The sequence below is a fragment of the Microcaecilia unicolor genome, chromosome 1 (genome assembly GCF_901765095.1).
Source record: "Microcaecilia unicolor chromosome 1, aMicUni1.1, whole genome shotgun sequence".
NCBI classification, from domain to species: domain Eukaryota; kingdom Metazoa; phylum Chordata; class Amphibia; order Gymnophiona; family Siphonopidae; genus Microcaecilia; species Microcaecilia unicolor.
This window is the reverse complement of record NC_044031.1, coordinates 221,975,524-221,993,780: the sequence shown is the minus strand read 5'-3', so window position 1 is coordinate 221,993,780 and position 18,257 is coordinate 221,975,524. Positions and strand designations below refer to the sequence as shown.

Sequence of the window (18,257 nt, the reverse complement as noted above, 5' to 3'; positions counted from 1 at the left end):
ACCTACCCTCCTCTCTTCCTTCCCGTTCACATTAATTGATTTGATTTGCTTACTTTATTTATTTTTTTGTCTATTAGATTGTAAGCTCTTTGAGCAGGGACTGTCTTTCTTCTATGTTTGTACAGCGCTGCGTATGCCTTGTAGCGCTATAGAAATGCTAAATAGTAGTAGTAGTAGTACTCCTTACTGAACACTACACGAGGAAACCGGCTGTGCAGCGTCAGTCAGCGTCGCGAGCGCCCTGTAAACGTCAGAAGAATGGGCGGCCGACTCCGCCTACGTCCCTTGCCCGCCTATCACCGACCGCAGCTCTGAGAACGGGAAGCAAGCACTTACAAAGAGGTGGAGTCTCCAGCTGTTCCGCGTTGCCGTGACGACGGGAAGAGAGTGAGACTGGAGGTTTGTGTTGCCACGGTGTACACGTCACAGTGGAGGGGCAGGGTAGTGCTTCCCCCCAGTACCTCTGTCGTAGTCCTACATTGTGAGTGAGGGTCCGTTATTACCCAATGTCCGTGCAGTCAAGGACCAGGCAGCGCAGCAAACCGCGCAAGTCGGAGTCCAGCGGGGGCCATGAGACCAGGGGGCACCGGCCCGGGGCGTTGGGGGAGTCGGAACCGGGAGGCAGGAAGCGATCCCCCGTACGCAAGGGGGGCCGGGATCAGAGAGCTACCGAGTCCGGGGCAAGTTGCGCCCAAGCCCGGCCTCCGTCCCAGCTGCAGGCACGCCGGCACCCCCTATGCAGCCTGACGGCCGCCCTGCGCGAGAGGCTGAGTCTGCGCCGTGCCCCCCGCTTCCGCCACTGGAGCTCGCTGTTTCTAGGTGAGAGAGAGAGACCCAGCCATCTCATGCGCAACCCAGGCTGCACCCCTGACACTTGGTTGCACTGATGCATTAACTATCCCATGCATCAAGAGAGGTACCCGATAGAATAGTACTGTAATTCTTTGTACGGTGAGGCATTGTAGGCCATCCATTCTGGGAACTTTTTTTTTTTTTTTGTGAATGTTTTTACATAGGAAGCTTATGTACTAGATCGGGAGTTTGTAAGGTTTGGCAGGTGGTCAGATGTAAACTATATGTTTGCTCTTTGCTGGCGAGGGAATGGAATTTGGGAGGTTTTAGCTTCACAGTTTGGGAGGCTCTGCCAATTTGGCTTTTGTAGTTGAGTTCTTTGAAAGGAAACAAAAAAGGAAGATGGCTAGGACTGTCTCCAGTTTTCGTTTTTTTTTTCCCGTCTCTTTCTGAGTTGATTCAAAACCAGTTATAATAGATATTTTCTTTTGTTCTGAGACTCACTCACAGTCACCGAAGCTATTAGTTTTCTTCTCAACATTTGAGTCAAATAAAGCCCACAAAATTTTTTTTTTAAGCATCAGTTAGAGAAACCATGAATCATGGCTTACACATCTCAGGAAGGGTCATGGACCTGCCAAAAATCATGCTTTATCATAGTAATCATAATGTGACAAGCTTTGAGTTGTGTGTTCTTGTATGGTAAGGATAGGAATGAATTAACTGAAGCAAACGAGGAGGAAATCAAAGTTGGCATTTCCAGTTGCATCTTAAACCTTTGATTAGTCTGTTTACAAATGCTGTATTAAAAAGTTTTGGTGCAGCAAATTGTATTTGAGTTGATATAGTTATTGGGTTTTTTTGTTTTACTTGTAAACCAGTTAGGATTAAACTCATTCAAGGAAGGTGATATAGAAACAGCAAAAATGCTGGTGTGAAACTCAGTCAGGACACAAAAAAATCAGTTTGTTTCTTGGAAGCTCCATTTTAAAGTCATGTACAAAATTCTGTATATGGCACTGAAAAATCGGCGCTGATAAAAATTAGCGCAAACTGCTATTCTATAAATGGTGCTCAAGAGGTGGACATTGTTTATAGCATAGCTTTTGGTGCCAGGAGGATTTACACCAACTGAAACCTGGTGTAAATTCTCATGCCTAAATTAGGTGTGGATCCCCCTTATTCTGTAACATTGCTCAAATTCCAGAAATGCCCCTGATCCACCCATGCCCCTCCCATGGCTGTGTCCCCTTTTCGGATCTGCACAGAAAGTTTATGCACGGAACCTGGTGCCTAAAGATGCCCATGTAAATTTATATTAATACTAATTAGCGCTGATAATTGATTATTAGTGCCCAATTATTGACAATTGGTTGATTTATCAATAAATTGTACATGCAAAATGGTTCTGTGTCCAAATTTGCTTGCCAAGTTTTGGGTCTTATATATAGAATTAGGGTGCATATATTTTGGGGACCTGAATTTTAACTTTTCTGGTACTGTTATGCTATGCTGAAACTGAGGATGTTGTAAACAGGTTCATAGAGTGTGCTCTAGGTCCTGGTGTTTACTCTGCCCCGTGATTATCCCTATGAGAACTGTTTGTTCCTTATTTCTGCTAAGGAGATATGGATATGTCTGATGCATCTATGGATTATTTTGAAGCTTTCTGAGAATTGGTCTGAATATTGTATTTTATTTTTCTACTAGGAAAAAATGCCTGTTTCTGAGCGCAATGAAACGGGCGCTAGCAAGGGGCCCCCTCCCTCCGTCCCTCCGAGCTACTTGCCTTGTTCGCTGTGGCTTTTCCGTTTCAGCCCTCGTGGAGTGTCATAGCTCCGCCCTCGACGTCATGACATTTTGACGGGAGGGCGGTGCAGACACTCAGTGCACACCGGATATCTCGGGCGCCTCAACTTCCATGGAGGCTTCAGAACGTTGGGGTTGCCTTTTATATAGAGAGATCTTAGGTTCCTGACAGATGCTTGTTCTGTCACCACAGCATATTGAATATTTCAGATTAGATGTTGAAAAATCTTGATTGTCACACAAACCAAACGGGAGGAGGAGGAGTTAAAAAGATAAAAATCTCAAAATAAAGTTGTCTTGGTTAGAGAACCTGTACCCTGAATTTGAACACTTTTTTTTGTTAAGCAGCAGCTCCACTTACTTGCTCAAGTTTGGACAAATCTAAATGAAAATCATATATCACATGTGTTCTTAGGTCTATATTTAGCTTTTTTTTTTTTTTTTACATTTGTACCCCGTGCTTTCCCACTCATGGCAGGCTCAATGCGGCTTACATGGGGCAATGGAGGGTTAAGTGACTTGCCCAGAGTCACAAGGAGCTGCCTGTGCCTGAAGTGGGAATCGAACTCAGTTCCTCAGGACCAAAGTCCACCACCCTAACCACTAGGCCACTAAATGTTGTTGTGCTTTATGGGATACGATTTCCTCTGGTGAAACAGCAAAGAGGAGAGAGAATCTGAGAATGTTACAGATATATAGATCACACTAGAGGAAGAGTAGCAGCCCCCAATGCTGCTAGCTTGATTAGGAGAAAGGAAAATTGCTTTACTATAAAATTCTATATTCAAGAACTGTATCTGAGTATTCATCCAAACTTAGCCATATTGGTGTTTTGCTCAATATACCCAAATAAAGTTATCCAGATAATCTAAAGCCTGCTTTTGCTGCCTGTCTTAGCTGGGCAGTTTTGTCTGGGCAAGGCTGAATATTGGTACCACCTGGATAAAATAAAACAACCCACAGAGAATCCCCCCAGCATCACTTTTTTTTTTTACCCAACTGAGGGCAGAAGTTATCAATGTGGGCTGCCATTTAAAACAGGTTATTTTACCACTAACTCATGCTGCTTTAACACAGGCTCCATTTTAGGCAGTGAGAAATAGTTACTAGTAACCTGGGTTAACCGTAGTCCATGCTGATAACGTCCCCTTAGATTCTGTATAGGTAAATATGCTCACAATTTAGCTGGTGAACAGAGAAAAATATTCATATCTCATGCTCTTGTCTCCCTAATTCTAAATTAGGCAAACACTTCAATCCCAAAATGACAGTCCTTAGGTAGGAGACAGAAATCTTATAAGAATAATTTAAAGCATTTAAACATTTTTTTCATGTATGTATTTTCAGAGATCAGCCTTTAACAGTTTTATCAAAAACTTGCGAGCTAATGGCTCAGCCTTCACTAGTGTCAGGTGGCTGTGCTGCTTTTCAGCCTGAGCAATTAACATGCCAGGCTGATAATTTCTCATTTTTTCTTTGCTTTCCTTTCCTTTTTTTTTTTTTGTTTTGATTTTGGGCTTGGCTCACACCTTTCCAGTATTACTTTCTGGTATATTAGCTGTTTGTCTAGTCACTTTTCTTCCTTGTTTTCCCCTCAACCTCATTTCTCTGTTCTCCTTTCCTCTGGTCCTGTGGCCCTTTTTCTTTCCCTTCATCCTCCCTTCCATTTACTTTTTACTCTCTCAGTGTCTCTGTCCTATAAGTTACCGTAACAAGGTACTGAGACATTATTACATTTGTACCCCGCGCTTTCCCATATCTAGCAGGTTCAATGCGACTTACGTAGTAAATAAAATTAGAGTCTTGTGAAAATTACAAACTGTAATAAACATAATAATAGTGTGGTTTTAAGAATAAATGAATTGGATAAGGGAAGGTAAACAAAGATAGGATAGGCAAAAGGAATAGGGATTGAGTGGGGTATGGTAGGAAAGAATGGAGAAGAAAAGGCTGGGGGATGAGTATAAGGAGGTAGGGAGAAGGGGTCTAGGGGTATAATCAATGTCGGAGTCATTATCAGTGTCAAACTAAAGTTAAGTGGGTGGGTTGATAAGATTAAGTTGGGTTGTTAGTGTAAGCTTGCTTGAAAAGATGTGTCTTCAACATTTTTCTGAAGGGTGGATAGATCTTGGCAAAGCATTCCAAAGCTGGCTGCCCAAAAAGGAGAAACTGGATGCATAGTAGGTTTTGTATTTAATTCCTCTGCAGTTGGGAAGGTGTAAGTTAAGGTAAGTTCGTGAGGACACTGATCTGTTTCTAATTGGGAGGTCGACCAAGTCATTCATGTAGCCAGGGGATTCTCCATAAATGATCTTATGAATTATTGTAAGGACCTTGAAATTTATTCTTTCTTTGATAGGGAGCCAATGAAGTTTCTTTCAAAGAGGTTAAGCGCTTTCAAATCTTGACTTGCCAAAGATAAGTCTGGCTGCTGTGTCTGGGCAGTCTGAAGTCTTTTCAGGACCTGGGTCTTACAACCTAAGAAGACACTGTTGCAAAAATCTGCGTGGGTAATAACTGGATTGTACTAGGTTTCGGAAGGTGGCCAAGGGAAGATACGATTTCACTCGTTTCAATATCCACTTAGCGTGGTTATCGAAGGATACATGGCTGTCTATCGTTACTCCAAGGATCTTTAGGCTGTCAGATATGGAGAGTTGAACATCGAGGGTGTTAAGAGTAGTCGGGAGGAGTGGGGAGTATTGAGATGAAATAACTAGGCACTGTGTTTTTTCTTTATTTAATTTAATCTTAAAATCATTAGCCCAAGAGGTTAGGATGGTCATGCCAGTGGTAATTTTATCAGAGATTTCAGATAAATTGGATTTAAAGGGGATAAATATAGTGATGTCATCCGCGTATATGAAGGGATTAAGTCCGTGTTTGGCTAGTAACCTGGCCAAGGGAATCATCATAAGGTTGAAAAGTACCGGGGAAAGTGGAGATCCCTGTGATACCCCGCATTCTGATGACCATGGAGATATATTTGTGGTCCCTTTGACTTGGTAGGATCTTGTGGTAATAAAGTACCTAAGCCGCATTGAGCCTGCCATGAGTGGGAAAGCGCGGGGTACAAATAAAAAAAAAAATTAATAATATTGCCACCAATCCCAAGTTTGTCCAAAGTTTAGTAAGGATAGTATAATCAACCATGTCAAAAGCGCTGAATAAGTCAAATTGTAAAAGGAGGATGTTATTTCCAGTTGCTATTTCTTGTTTGAATTTGGATATTAAGGTGATAAGGACCGTTTCTGTGCTGTGGGCAGAGCGAAAGCCCGATTGCGGCTCATGAAGGATGGAGAATTTCTGAATATATTCATTGAGTTGCGAGGTCACTCTGTTTTCCATCAGTTTAGTGATTATTTATTTTATTGCATTTGTATCCCACATTTTCCCATCTATTTGGAGAACTCTGTTGCAGATAAGCAATTCCTATATGCAGTCTCCAATTAAGGAGTATCCATGTCACAGAAACTATCATTACCATTTGTCACTAAGATATATCGTTGCCATACTTTGTCCAACCGATTTTATGGACAACCAGTCATTGTAAAATATTTTTGAATATTGGCATCAGTTCACTAGCCACAGAATGTTGTTTCAGGGTTATAATCAGTATATTTTAGGCCATAAAAAATAAGATTGTGAATGAATTTGTTCTAATCTTCTTTTCAAATTTTTTTTCAGCTGCTTTTGCAGGAGTTTTGCACTGGTAAGTTAACTAAATTTTTTTTTTTTTTTTTTTTTTACAAATTGTCAATAGTAGGAATACTTATGAATCTTGTAATGCTTTTAAACATCTTCAAATTTTTTTTTGTTTTTAAGATATTTATTGGAAATACTCAACAATGTAAGTTCTCATTTTCAAAATAGATAGACGTTTTAGAATGCCTAAAAAATAAGGCCATCTGCTAAAAATGTCTAAATCCTGATTTTGGGAAGTCAGAATGAATTTGTCCAAATAGCAAGTGGTCATGTTTTGGGCGGGAATAGGAAGTGCCCAAAAGTAAGACATCCAACAAGGATTTTTGAATGAGAAGAAATGTCCATATCTAAAAAGGACGTTTTTTAGCTAGGGCTGTTTCCATTACGTAGACCTTAGAAAAAGTTGCTGTAATTAAGCACTGACCACTGGAGGGATTAAGGCATGACTGCACCTTAATCACCCGGTGATTGCTGACACCTTCCTTCTCACCTGAAAGTGAAACTGGAAAGGAAAATCAGGCTGTTTGTCAGCTGCAGGTATTCTAGCCATTATGAAAAAAGGGTAAGCAGCTCAGAGGCATAGCCTAGTGGTTAGTGCAGTGAACTGTGAACCAAGGGACCCAGGTTCAAGTCCCCACATCAACGCCTTTTTTTAAAAAAATAATTCTGAGCCTTCCAGAAACAGAAAAAATATCTACTAACATAGTAACATAGTAGATGACGGCAGAGAAAGACCTGTACAGTCCATCTAGTCTGCCCAACAAGATAAACTCATATGTGCTACTTTATGTGTATACCTGACCTTGATTTTGTATCTGCCATTTTCAGGGCACAGACAGTAGAGGTCTGCCCAGCACTAGCCCCGCCTAATATATTTTAAGACACATGTAATCCCTGAAGGCTATTGAAATGGTGTACATTCAGGTACAGTAGGTATTTTGTAGGTCCTGGAGAGATCACTTTTCCCCCCAGAAAGAGTTATAGTGGGGTTTGGACCTGTGTCGTTCGATTTACAGTCCACTGCTCTAACAACTAGGCTTCTCCACCATTTTGCTAGGATGTTTGTTTGGCCATATTTTTGAAAATGATGCCAGGCAGATGTTCATGTCTCTGTTTTTTTTGTTGTTCAAAAGTTGGACGTGTTTCACTTTGGAAAACGGCTATTCATTTTGGATGTTCTCGGTGCAAAAACATCCATTTCACAGCCATAATCCAACAGGATTGTTGGATTATGGCTGTGAGATGGCCTTTTTTGGATGCTATGAGCAGGACACTTTTTTTTTTTTTTTGGGGGTGGGGGGAATTTGGCTTTTTTTTTTTTTTAATGCCCCCCTCATAATACGTAAACAATTTTGGTTGTACCACAGAAAGATGGTACATCAAATACTTTAACCTTACCCTTACAATGCAATACCCTTTATAGTTGCTAAACAAAGAAAATAAGAGAAGCTGCAGTATTTTGTTATACATTCCATATACCTCGAGTGGAGGAGTGGCCTAGTGGTTAGGGTGGTGGACTTTGGTCCTGGGGAACTGAGGACCTGAGTTTGATTCCCACTTCAGGCACAGGCAGCTCCTTGTGACTCTGGGCAAGTCACTTAACCCTCCATTGCCCCATGTAAGCCGCATTGAGCCTGCCATGGGGTACAAATGTAACAAAAAAAAAAAAAGATGTTAGGAATAAACAAAACCATTTGAGGGTAAATCTTCATAGTAGGAGAGAGTTTTGTTTTAATTCTTTGTATCTTAAGAGGGAGAAAGCTGGCTTCCTTTTTACTTTGCAGACCAGTCCAGAGAACTTCCAGCAGTTAGAGACAGAGCCAGAACTGGTTGCGGCACCTCTTTATATAGGGGAGGTAGGGAAACCAACCATTGTTCTTTCTGCAGTAGGAAGGAGACAACTGGGCTGGTGTGGTGAGGAGTCTCTGAGATAGGCTGGTAAGATCCTTCCTATTGTCCCTTTGTGGAGTGGCCTGGCAGGTCTGGTTCTTAAGCAAGCTGCATAAAGTTGCTTGGAAAAAAATCCATGAAAGGAGGGGAAAGAGCAGTTCTCTTGCTAGCAGGTGGCCTTTTTTGCATCCTTAGCTTAACTGGCAGAAAATTCCAGTAGGGGGGGAGAGTGAAGAAAGTAAGCAGCAGAAGCACAGGGGTTCATCAGCTACTGCATGCCGAGACAGGATGTCAGCAGAAATGGAGAGACAGCTGATGCTTCTTTTGCAGAGGTAGAAGGCAGAGCTCCATAGCAGGCTCATTCTGCCTCCACTCAGAGGTGTAGCCAGGTTTTGACATCAGGGAAAGCAGACTTTTCTAAAATAGGTGGTAGTCAATGTCAGCCAGGCAGCAGCTGGTGCTTTTGCTCAAGTGTGGTGGCTGTGGCCATCAATGTTTAACACGATATTGCAAATTAAAAAAGCAAACAAACAAAAAAAAAAACCAATTGACAACAGCTTAAAATCTTGGAAGAACTGGGACAGGAACCAAAGATCATGAGAGATCTGATTTTTGCCTGGAATTCAGAAGAAATCTAACATCTCACCAAGCAGCAAGGGAGTTAGAAGAGGAGTGGCAGGTGTTGAAATCAAAATTGAATATAGCCAGAGCTATTGGCAGGCTCCATCTCTTGCCCAAGGAGCAGATTGTGAACCATCTCAAGGTACCTTAAGGCGGATATTCTGATGACTGTGGTTGTGAAGCACACTATAATCCCCAGTGAGGAGGAAGCAATTCTGAGAGATACCCAGCATGCAAAATCTGATATGATATTGAGGTACAAGTTCAAAATACTGAAGCTAGCCTTTTGCTTCAAATAGCATATAGTGGATATATGGCTAGGTTAGGGCATTAGTGTGCTGGATTCAACTGTGATAAAAGGTCTGTCTGCAGGAAGATGGGCCAGTGATGGAATCAATAGTAATCTTTGTGGCTTATATCCAATGTAGCTTAATTTAAATATCAGCTAAGGCAGTGGCCACTTCAGTAGCAGCATGGTGGGCTCTGTACAGTTTCTAAAGCCCAACTAGAAGGATTATCCTTCAGGGGTGCCTGCTTTTTGGGGAAGATCTTCAATTACTGGTTAAGGAATTGAGGAACAGAAGCTCTCAGGCTTCTAGGAGCCAGTTGAGAGACTTGACGGGAGATGAAGAAGCCAAGGCTCGGCCACTAATAAGGAATATGATACAAGGGAAAAATTGGTCCTCTTGAAACTTCAGTAGGGACAGCTGACAAGCACTAATAGTACCTGGAGGTAACAAGTCTTCACAATGAAGATGTGGGTGTTCAAATCAAAATGATCTCAGCTGGGGGACAATTAACAGAAAATTTTCCAGGTGTGGACCTGAATAATGCAAGATCAGTGGGTGCTGAACATAATCAGGGAAGGTGGGTGCTTATCCTGTAAAAATTTCTAGCTTTCCCTTGCCACTAGGGATGATATACTTAGAGGGGCTGCTGAGTTAAGCATGATAATTCTCATTTCATTCAAAGTGTGGGGCGGAAGTTGCTGTTTCTTCTCTTTAGAAATGTAGAAAAATGAATGCAGGTAAAGACCATATAACCTATCCAGCCTGCCCATCCATATCATCTACTTTCCCTTTCACTTCCTTAGAGATTCTATGTACTTGTCCCAAGCTTTCTTAAATTCAGATACAGTTTTCGTCTCCTCATCTCCACTGGGAGGCCTTTCCATGAATTCACCCCCCTTTCCAAGAAGAAGTATTTCCTCCGGTTACTTCTTTCACCTTGATCTTATGCCTGTCATTCCAGGTCTTCCTTTCAGTTGAAAGACTTTCCTCCTGTGCATTTATGCCATGTAGGTATTTAAACTTCTCTTTCATATCTCCCCTCTCTCGCCCTTCTTCGAAAGTATACATTATCAAGGTCTGTGAGTCTGCCTCCATATGCTTTATGACGAAGACCACTAACCATTTTTGAGCGCCCTACTACTACTTATCTATAGTGCTACTAGACATACGCAGCACTGTACACTAAACATGTAAGAGGTAGTCCGTGCTCATCAGAACTTACAATCTAATCAAGGAGACAAATAGGACAAATAAGAGATTAGGGAATTACTTATGGTGGGAATGATGAAACAGACATGGGCACTGAACAAGTCAATAGGAGTTAGGAGTAAAAATAGCTTTAAAAGGTGGACTTTTAGTCTATATTTGAATACAGCCAGAGAGGGAGCTTGACGTACTGACTCAGGAAGTCTGTTCCAGTTATAGGGTGCCTCAAGATAAAAGGAACAGAGTCTTGAGTTGGCAGTAAAGGATAAGGGTACAGATGAGAGAGATTTACCCGACGAATGGACCAACACTCTCGCCTTTCTTCCAAAGTATACATACTAAGATCTGTAAGTCTGACCTCATACTCTTTATGATGAAAACTGCTGACCATTTTAGAACCATCCTCTGGTTCAACTCCATCAAGTTTATATCTTTTTGAAGATGCGGTCTCCAGAATTGTACTCAATATTCAAACTAAGGTCTCAGAGTCTTATACAGGGGCATCATCACCTCATTTTTCGTAGGAAGGAAGGCATCCTTTGCCTGGTTCTAGACCCTCAGGCAGGTCAGTGCCTCTCTATGGGTACTGTAGTTTTTCATAAAGTTCAGTTATTTTAGCAGAAAGAGAGAAGAAATACCTCGTGGCCCTGAAAACTATTGGAGGCATACCTGTATAGCTCCATCAAGGAGAGTTTTCAGTAGTCCCAGGCTTACTATCATGAGATTGCATTTCCAATTCCATCCATTACCATTTGGTCTTGTAGAAGCTCTGAGGACTTCACCAGAGTGAAAAGCTTCTCTGAGATGCAGAAGGAAGTGACGTCACCATGTAGATGCTTGCTTAGCTGTCAAGCAGCTCTTGACTCTGCAATATTTAGTCACTGTAAGTGGTACTGAACACGAGCTGTGTGATTAGATGACCACTGAATGGAGACAACTTGTAGGAGCATGTCTAGTAAAAAAAAACCCAGGCTGGATTTAAAAGTGTTTGCTTACCAGTCTCAGCAATCATTGGAGCAGATCCCAGAGAACATGGCTTCGACGTCAGCAGTAAGCACACCAGAGGGAAGGCCTGAATGCTAGAAGTGCGTGGATGATCATGATGGGCATCCAGCAAGCCACACTGAGCTCCAAAATTGGAGAAACTGAAAGCAGCTATAAAAAACTTAAGTGATCTACATGCAGATCTAGAAGCTGTGCGCAAAACCATGGTGAGTATGGGCAAACAGCTGCAGAAGTTTGAGGAGCTGGTTATTGACCATGATATGGAGCTAGGAGCCCTAAAAAAACGCTGTTCAAGTTTGGAGGCTCAAGAGGAGGATCTCCTTCCTGAACTTGAAGATGGAGAAAATAGAGTACGCTGTAATAATTTAAGGGCGTGAGGGGTCCCGGAAGCATAGTGGGAGCAAACCACAGCGAAACTCATGCAAAATATGTGCCACCAATTTCTTTTAGTGGTGGAGCCAGCATATGAACTCCCTCAGATTGATTTTGAAAGGGTACATCATGCGCTGGGCCCAAAACCCCCAGATTGCCCGAGAGACATTGTGGCCTGTTTCTTGAGATTCCCTATTAAGGAGTGGATTTTGCAAGCTATCCGGAAGGTGGGTCACATACAGTGGAATGGGGAGGTGGAACTCTTTTTGAATATGTCAGCAGCACAGGGAGTTTTGGGATATCACCTGGTATCTGCCTTCCCACAATATTCGATAACATGTGGCATTTCCCGTTTGGGATGTCTTTTGCTTTGCAAAACCAGCAACATAAATTAACATCTCCCAGGGAAGTGCAACAAATTCTTCTGGAGTCTAATATGCTCAAGGATGCTGGAGAAAAATTACCCACTAAGTAGATATCTATGTGCGGAACCCCCTCTATACAGAGGTGGAAGCATGGTTAGCAGAAAGACTGCAAGTACAGCGCCACTCGGATTTGACAGAGACAGAGCTGGATCGGCCAGGGTGAGGATTTTCATCTGCTCCTGGTTATTTTATTTGTAGCTTATTACATACTTGGAGGGCCTACAACCATACAGCAGCTGAGAGCTGTTGATTGGACTCACTGGGTTGTTGAGATGGTTTCCCTCATTCAGACTCATAACGTTGGCTGGTTGCCTTAAAATTTGAATAATTTGCTGTTGTGATATAGTTTTTGTCTTTGCTTATGTTTCTTCTATAGTTCATATTTGGGAAGGCAGGGGAAGGGGAGGCCATGTGGATGTTTGGGAGATGGAGGAAGGGATTGGGTGAAGGAAGATGGGGGAGGGGGTTGGAGAAGGGAGGGAATGGGAGCTATGTAGGGAGGTTTGTAAGGGTCAGTTGTTGGTGGTAATGGTCTGGTTTGGGGTTAGGATGCGAGGAACTGGGTTAGTTTTGACATCTGGTAGGTCTTGGTACTAGACAAGTGGTGGTGCTCACACTTAATGTGTGGGAACTAAACTTGCTCTGTAAGCAACAGTTATATTTTAAGGAATCATATGGGAGTGGGGTGTATTCAGGAGACACACTTTCAGTCTAAAGATGAACATTTACTGCGTCACAGGAAATACCCCTTACTACTACATTTCTATAGCACTACTAGACATGCAGCTTTGTACACTTGAATATGAAGAGATGGTCCCTGCTCAACAGAGCTTACATTCTAATCAGGACAGACAAACAGGTCAAATAAGGGAATTACTTTAAGGTGGGAATGATAAAACACATGGGTTTCTACTGAATCCCCTGGTGCCAACCTAAAGCTTCTTTGACCGTTGTAGTTCCTCTTTAACCCTTTAAGCTCAGATGTAAACCATGGAGCCTGTTTTCCTGCTGTTATTACAAATTAACGTTTGTGGGGCTGCCCTATTAGAGACTTCATTTACCTATTCTAGAACTCAGCTTGTTCATATAGAAACAGTGAAACAGAGAAAATGATGGCAGATAAAGACGATATGGTCTAACCAGTTTGCCCATCCTTACCATCTACTATTTCTTCCTCTCCCTCAGAAATCCTATGGGCTTATCTCATGCTTTCTTGAATTCAGGAATAGTCTTTGTTTCTACCACCTCCACCGGGAGACAATTCCACACATCCACTACCCATTCCATAAAGAAATATATTCTTAGATTGCTCCTGAATCTATCCCATTTCACCTTCATCCTATGCCCCTTCATTCCAGAGTTTCTTTTTAATTGAAAAAGACTTGCAACTTGTGTATTAATGCCATGGAGATATTTAAATGTCTCTATCATATCTCCTTTCTATCTGTCTTCCAGAAAAAATATATATTGTGATCTTTAAGTCTGTTTCCATACACTTTATGACGAAGGCTACTGACCATTTTAGTTGCCGCATTCTGAAGCAACTCGATCCTGTTTGTCTTTTGGAAAATTAGATCTCCAGAGTTGTACAAGAATACTCCTAAATGAGGTTTCACCAGAGACCTATATACAAAGGCATTATCTCTTCCTTTTTCCTGCTGGCCATTCCTCTCTGCACCCAAGTATCCTTCTGGCTTTTGCTGTCAACTTTTCTACTTGTTTGGTCAGTTTAACATCATCACATAAAATCATCCTAGTTCTATTCTTCTTTCATGCACAGAAGTACTTCATGCCTTAGCAGAAACAAACAGCAGACCTGCGATTATAGAAAATACGAAGGCTTTTATTCCACCAAATATTTATGTCGGACATGGGCACGTTTCACCAACAATACAATTTAAATCATAACATATACATAGTAACAGAGTAGATGACGGCAGAAAAAGACCTGCACGGTCCATCCAGTCTGCCCAACAAGACAACTCATGTGTGCTACTTTTTGTGTAAATCCAGACAGTAAAGTTCAAAAAACAGTTACAAATGTTAAATAAATTTAAAACAAATAAATAGAAATTAGCTAAAATAAGAAGCCGATGCAAAAACTCAAAGAATGGAGACATCCAGGTTCACAATATCCAGATGGTGACTGAACGTGGTGATCAATTGCCTTATGCATTGACTTGGTGTAGCAAAGAAGTACAGCATTATATTATTGTGATAATCAGTGAATCCTGCTCAGTCATATCAGTGACACTGTATAGCTGCAGTGGGTATCCATATGGATGAGTCTGTGTGGATCATGTACTTACAAATCCAACTTTTCTTTGACAGAATAGGCTCAAACGGGAGAATTCTATATATGCCCCTGAATGTTGGACTCTACATCCATGCCAAATTGTTGATACGGAAAAGCATTCTAATGGACACAAGGTGCCAAAACGGAGCAGAAACAACAGATCCATGCGAAAACACATAATCCCATTTAAAGAATAGCACCTAAGCATTTCTGTGTAGGTTTGTGAAGGTAGTGTGGCCATGGGAGGGGCATGGATGGATCTGTGGCCAACTTAGTCCATGATTTACACCTGGTTTCAATTGGTGTAACTCCTCATGCCAAAAGTTGAGAGCGGATCCTGGCTTTACATGTTATTCTATAAAGGTTGCCAATCCTGGAACACCAGTTACAGAATACCATTCAGCGCCTTTTTTTGGCACCAAATTTTGAGTGACATTTATTGAATCCAACCCATATGTGCTCCTTTTATAGAATTGCAGTCTGAGTGTGTGACTAGCATGTGCTAACTGTTCAATGCATGGCTGCAGTAACAGTTACAGTTCTGACATGCACTATGCGCTAAGTCACATGCTGCCTGCATACTGTGAAATGGGGCGCAAGATAACATGCTGTCACCAGTGATGATAGTGTAGATCCATAGTAACATAGTAACATAGTAGATGACGGCAGAAAAAGACCTGCACGGTCCATCTAGTCTGCCCACGATAAACTCATATGTGTATACCTTACCCTGATTTGTACCTGTCTTTTCCAGGGCACAGCCGTATAAATCTGTGCAGCAGTATTTCCCATCTCCCAACCACCAGTCCCTCCTCCCATCACCGGCTCCGGCACAGACCCCGTATAAAAAGTCTGCCCTCCCCCATCCTAGCCTCTCAACCACCAACCCCTCTTCCCCCTGCCACCCAATTTCAGTTAAGCTTCTGTGGATCCATTCCTTCTGCACAGGATTCCTTTATGCCTGTCCCACGCATGCTTGAATTCCGTTACCGTTTTCATCTCCACCACCTCCCGCGGGAGGGCATTCCAAGCGTTCACCACCCTCTCCGTGAAGAAATACTTCCTGACATCTTTCCTGAGTCTGCCCCCCTTCAATCTCATTTCATGTCCTCTCGTTCTACCGCCTTCCCATCTCCGGAAAAGATTCGTTTGCGGATTAATACCTTTCAAATATTTGAACGTCTGTATCATATCACCCCTGTTCCTCCTTTCCTCCAGAGTATACATGTTCAGGTCAGCAAGCCTCTCTTCATACGTCTTGGAACGCAACTCCCATACCATCCTCGTAGCTTTTCTTTGCACCGCTTCCATTTTTTTAACATCCTTCGCAAGGTACGGCCTCCAAAACTGAACACAATACTCCAGGTGGGGCCTCACCAACGTCTTATACAGGGGCATTAAAACCTCCTTTTTTCTGCTGGTCACACCTCTCTCTATACAGCCTAGCAACCTTCTCGCTACGGCCACCGCCTTGTCGCACTGTTTCATCGCCTTCAGGTCCTCAGATACTATCACCCCAAGATCCCTCTCCCCGTCCGTGTCTATCAGGCTCTCCCCACCTAACACATACGCCTCCCTTGGATTTCTACTCCCTAAGTGCATCACTTTGCATTTCTTCGCATTGAATTTTAATTGCCAAACGTTTGACCATTTTTCCAGCTTCTTCAGATCTTTTTTCATGTTTTCCACTCCCTCCGGGGTGTCCACTCTGTTGCAAATCTTGGTGTCATCCGCAAAAAGGCAAACTTTACCTTGTAACTCTTCGGCAATGTCACTCACAAATATATTGAACAGAATGGGCCCCAGCACCGATCCCTGAGGCACTCCACTACTCACCTTTCCCTCCTCCGAGTGAACTCCATTTACCACCACCCTCTGGCGTCTGCCCGTCAACCAGTTCCTAATCCAGTTTACCACTTCGGGTCCTATCTTCAGCCCTTCTAGTTTATTCAAGAGCCTCCTGTGGGGAACCGTGTCAAAAGCCTTGCTGAAATCTAAGTAGATGACGTCCATAGCCCGTCCTTGATTTAATTCTCCCGTCACCCAGTCAAAGAATTCAATGAGATTCGTTTGGCACGACTTCCCTTTGGTGAAACCATGTTGTCTTGGATCTTGCAACTTATTGGCTTCCAGGAAATTCACTATCCTTTCCTTCAGCATGGCTTCCATTACTTTTCCAATAACCGAAGTGAGGCTTACCGGCCTGTAGTTTCCAGCTTCTTCCCTATCCCCACTTTTGTGAAGAGGGACCACCTCCGCCGTTCTCCAATCCCTCGGAACCTCTCCCGTCTCCAAGGATTTATTAAACAAATCTTTAAGAGGACCCGCCAGAACCTCTCTGTTCCCTCAGTATTCTGGGGTGGATCCTGTCCGGCCCCATGGCTTTGTCCACATTTAGCTTTCCAAGTTGTTCATATACACTCTCTTCCGTGAACGGTGCTTTATCCAGTTCATTTTCAGGTGTACTATTGCCAGTCCCTCTCGGTCCTTCCCCAGGATTTTCTTCAGTAAAACAGAACAAAAGTATCTATTTAGCAAATTGGCTTTTTCTTCATCATTTTCTACATAGCGTTTTGCTGTATCTTTTAGTCTTACAATCCCCTTTTTAGTCTTTCTCCTTTCACTAATATACCTGAAGAAGTTTTTGTCTCCCCTCCGTACATTTCTAGCCATTTGTTCTTCCGCTTGCGCCTTCGCCAGACGTACCTCTCTCTTGGCTTCTTTCAGTTTCATCCGGTATTCCTCCCCGTGTTCCTCTACTTGAGATTTTTTGTATTTCTGGAACGCTAACTCTTTAGCCTTTATTTTCTCAGCCACTTGCTTTGAAAACCATATCGGTTTCCTTTTTCTCTTGCTTTTATTTACCCTCCTTACATAAAGGTCTGTGGCCCTGTTTATTACTTCTTTTAGCCTGGACCACTGTCCTTCCACTTCTCGTATGTCCTCCCAGCCCCTCAGCTCCTTCCTTAGGTATTCTTCCATTTTGTTAAAGTCAGCTCGCTTGAAATCCAGGACTTTGAGTTTAGAGTGGCTGCCATCCACATGAGCCGTTATATCAAAACAAACCGTTTGATGGTCACTGTTTCCCAGGTGTGCAGCCACTCGGACATTTGACACACTATCCCCATTCGTGAGCACCAGATCCAACGTGGCTCCCTCCCTCGTGGGTTCGTTCACCATTTGTCTGAGCTGAGCACTTTGGAAAGCATCCACAATCTCTCTACTTCTTTCTGATTTTGCAGACGGAACCTTCCAATCTACATCCGGCAGATTAAAATCTCCCAACAACAGCACCTCTCTTTTCTTCCCCAACTTTTGAATATCAGCGATCAGATCTTTATCTAGTTCTTCCAAATGAGTCGGGGGTCTATAGACAACACCCACGTGGACCAAGGTTCTATCCTCTCTTTCTAAGGTGATCCATATCGCTTCTTCCTTTCCCCACTTCCCTGTCATTTCAGTTGCTGCGATATCATCTCTCACATACAGAGCTACTCCTCCACCTTTACGTCCCTCCCTATCCTTCCTAAAAAGGTTATAGCCTGGTATGTTTACATCCCATTCATGGGAACCATGGAGCCATGTCTCTGTGACTGCAACTATGTCCAAGTCAGTCTCCAACATCAGGGCTTGAAGGTCATGAATTTTATTGCTTAGACTGTGAGCATTTGTGGTCATTGCTTTCCAACTACATTTCCTAGTATGTGTTTTGGGTTTAGTGAATTGTGAGTGTCTTTTCTCTTTGGGTACCTTCTCTTCTTTTTGTTGCCTCTTCCTTGCTTTTTCTGCTTCAATTTTAGTTTCAGGAACATCACAGTGCTGTAGTGGAGCAAAAGAATTTTGTAG

General features: G+C 42.6%; 1 protein-coding gene across 1 annotated transcript in view; it reads left to right on the top strand.

Moving 5' to 3' along the window:
* The first annotated feature begins 436 nt into the window (after window positions 1-436).
* Window positions 437-18,257, top strand: part of DPY19L1 (dpy-19 like C-mannosyltransferase 1) — a 286,868-nt gene continuing 269,047 nt past the window's right edge. Inside the window, exons 1-2 of the mRNA XM_030204533.1 lie at window positions 437-819; window positions 6,289-6,313. Of these exons, the coding sequence (XP_030060393.1) occupies window positions 507-819; window positions 6,289-6,313 (338 nt within the window). The 5' untranslated portion in view covers window positions 437-506. The remainder of the gene's footprint in view (window positions 820-6,288; window positions 6,314-18,257) is intronic.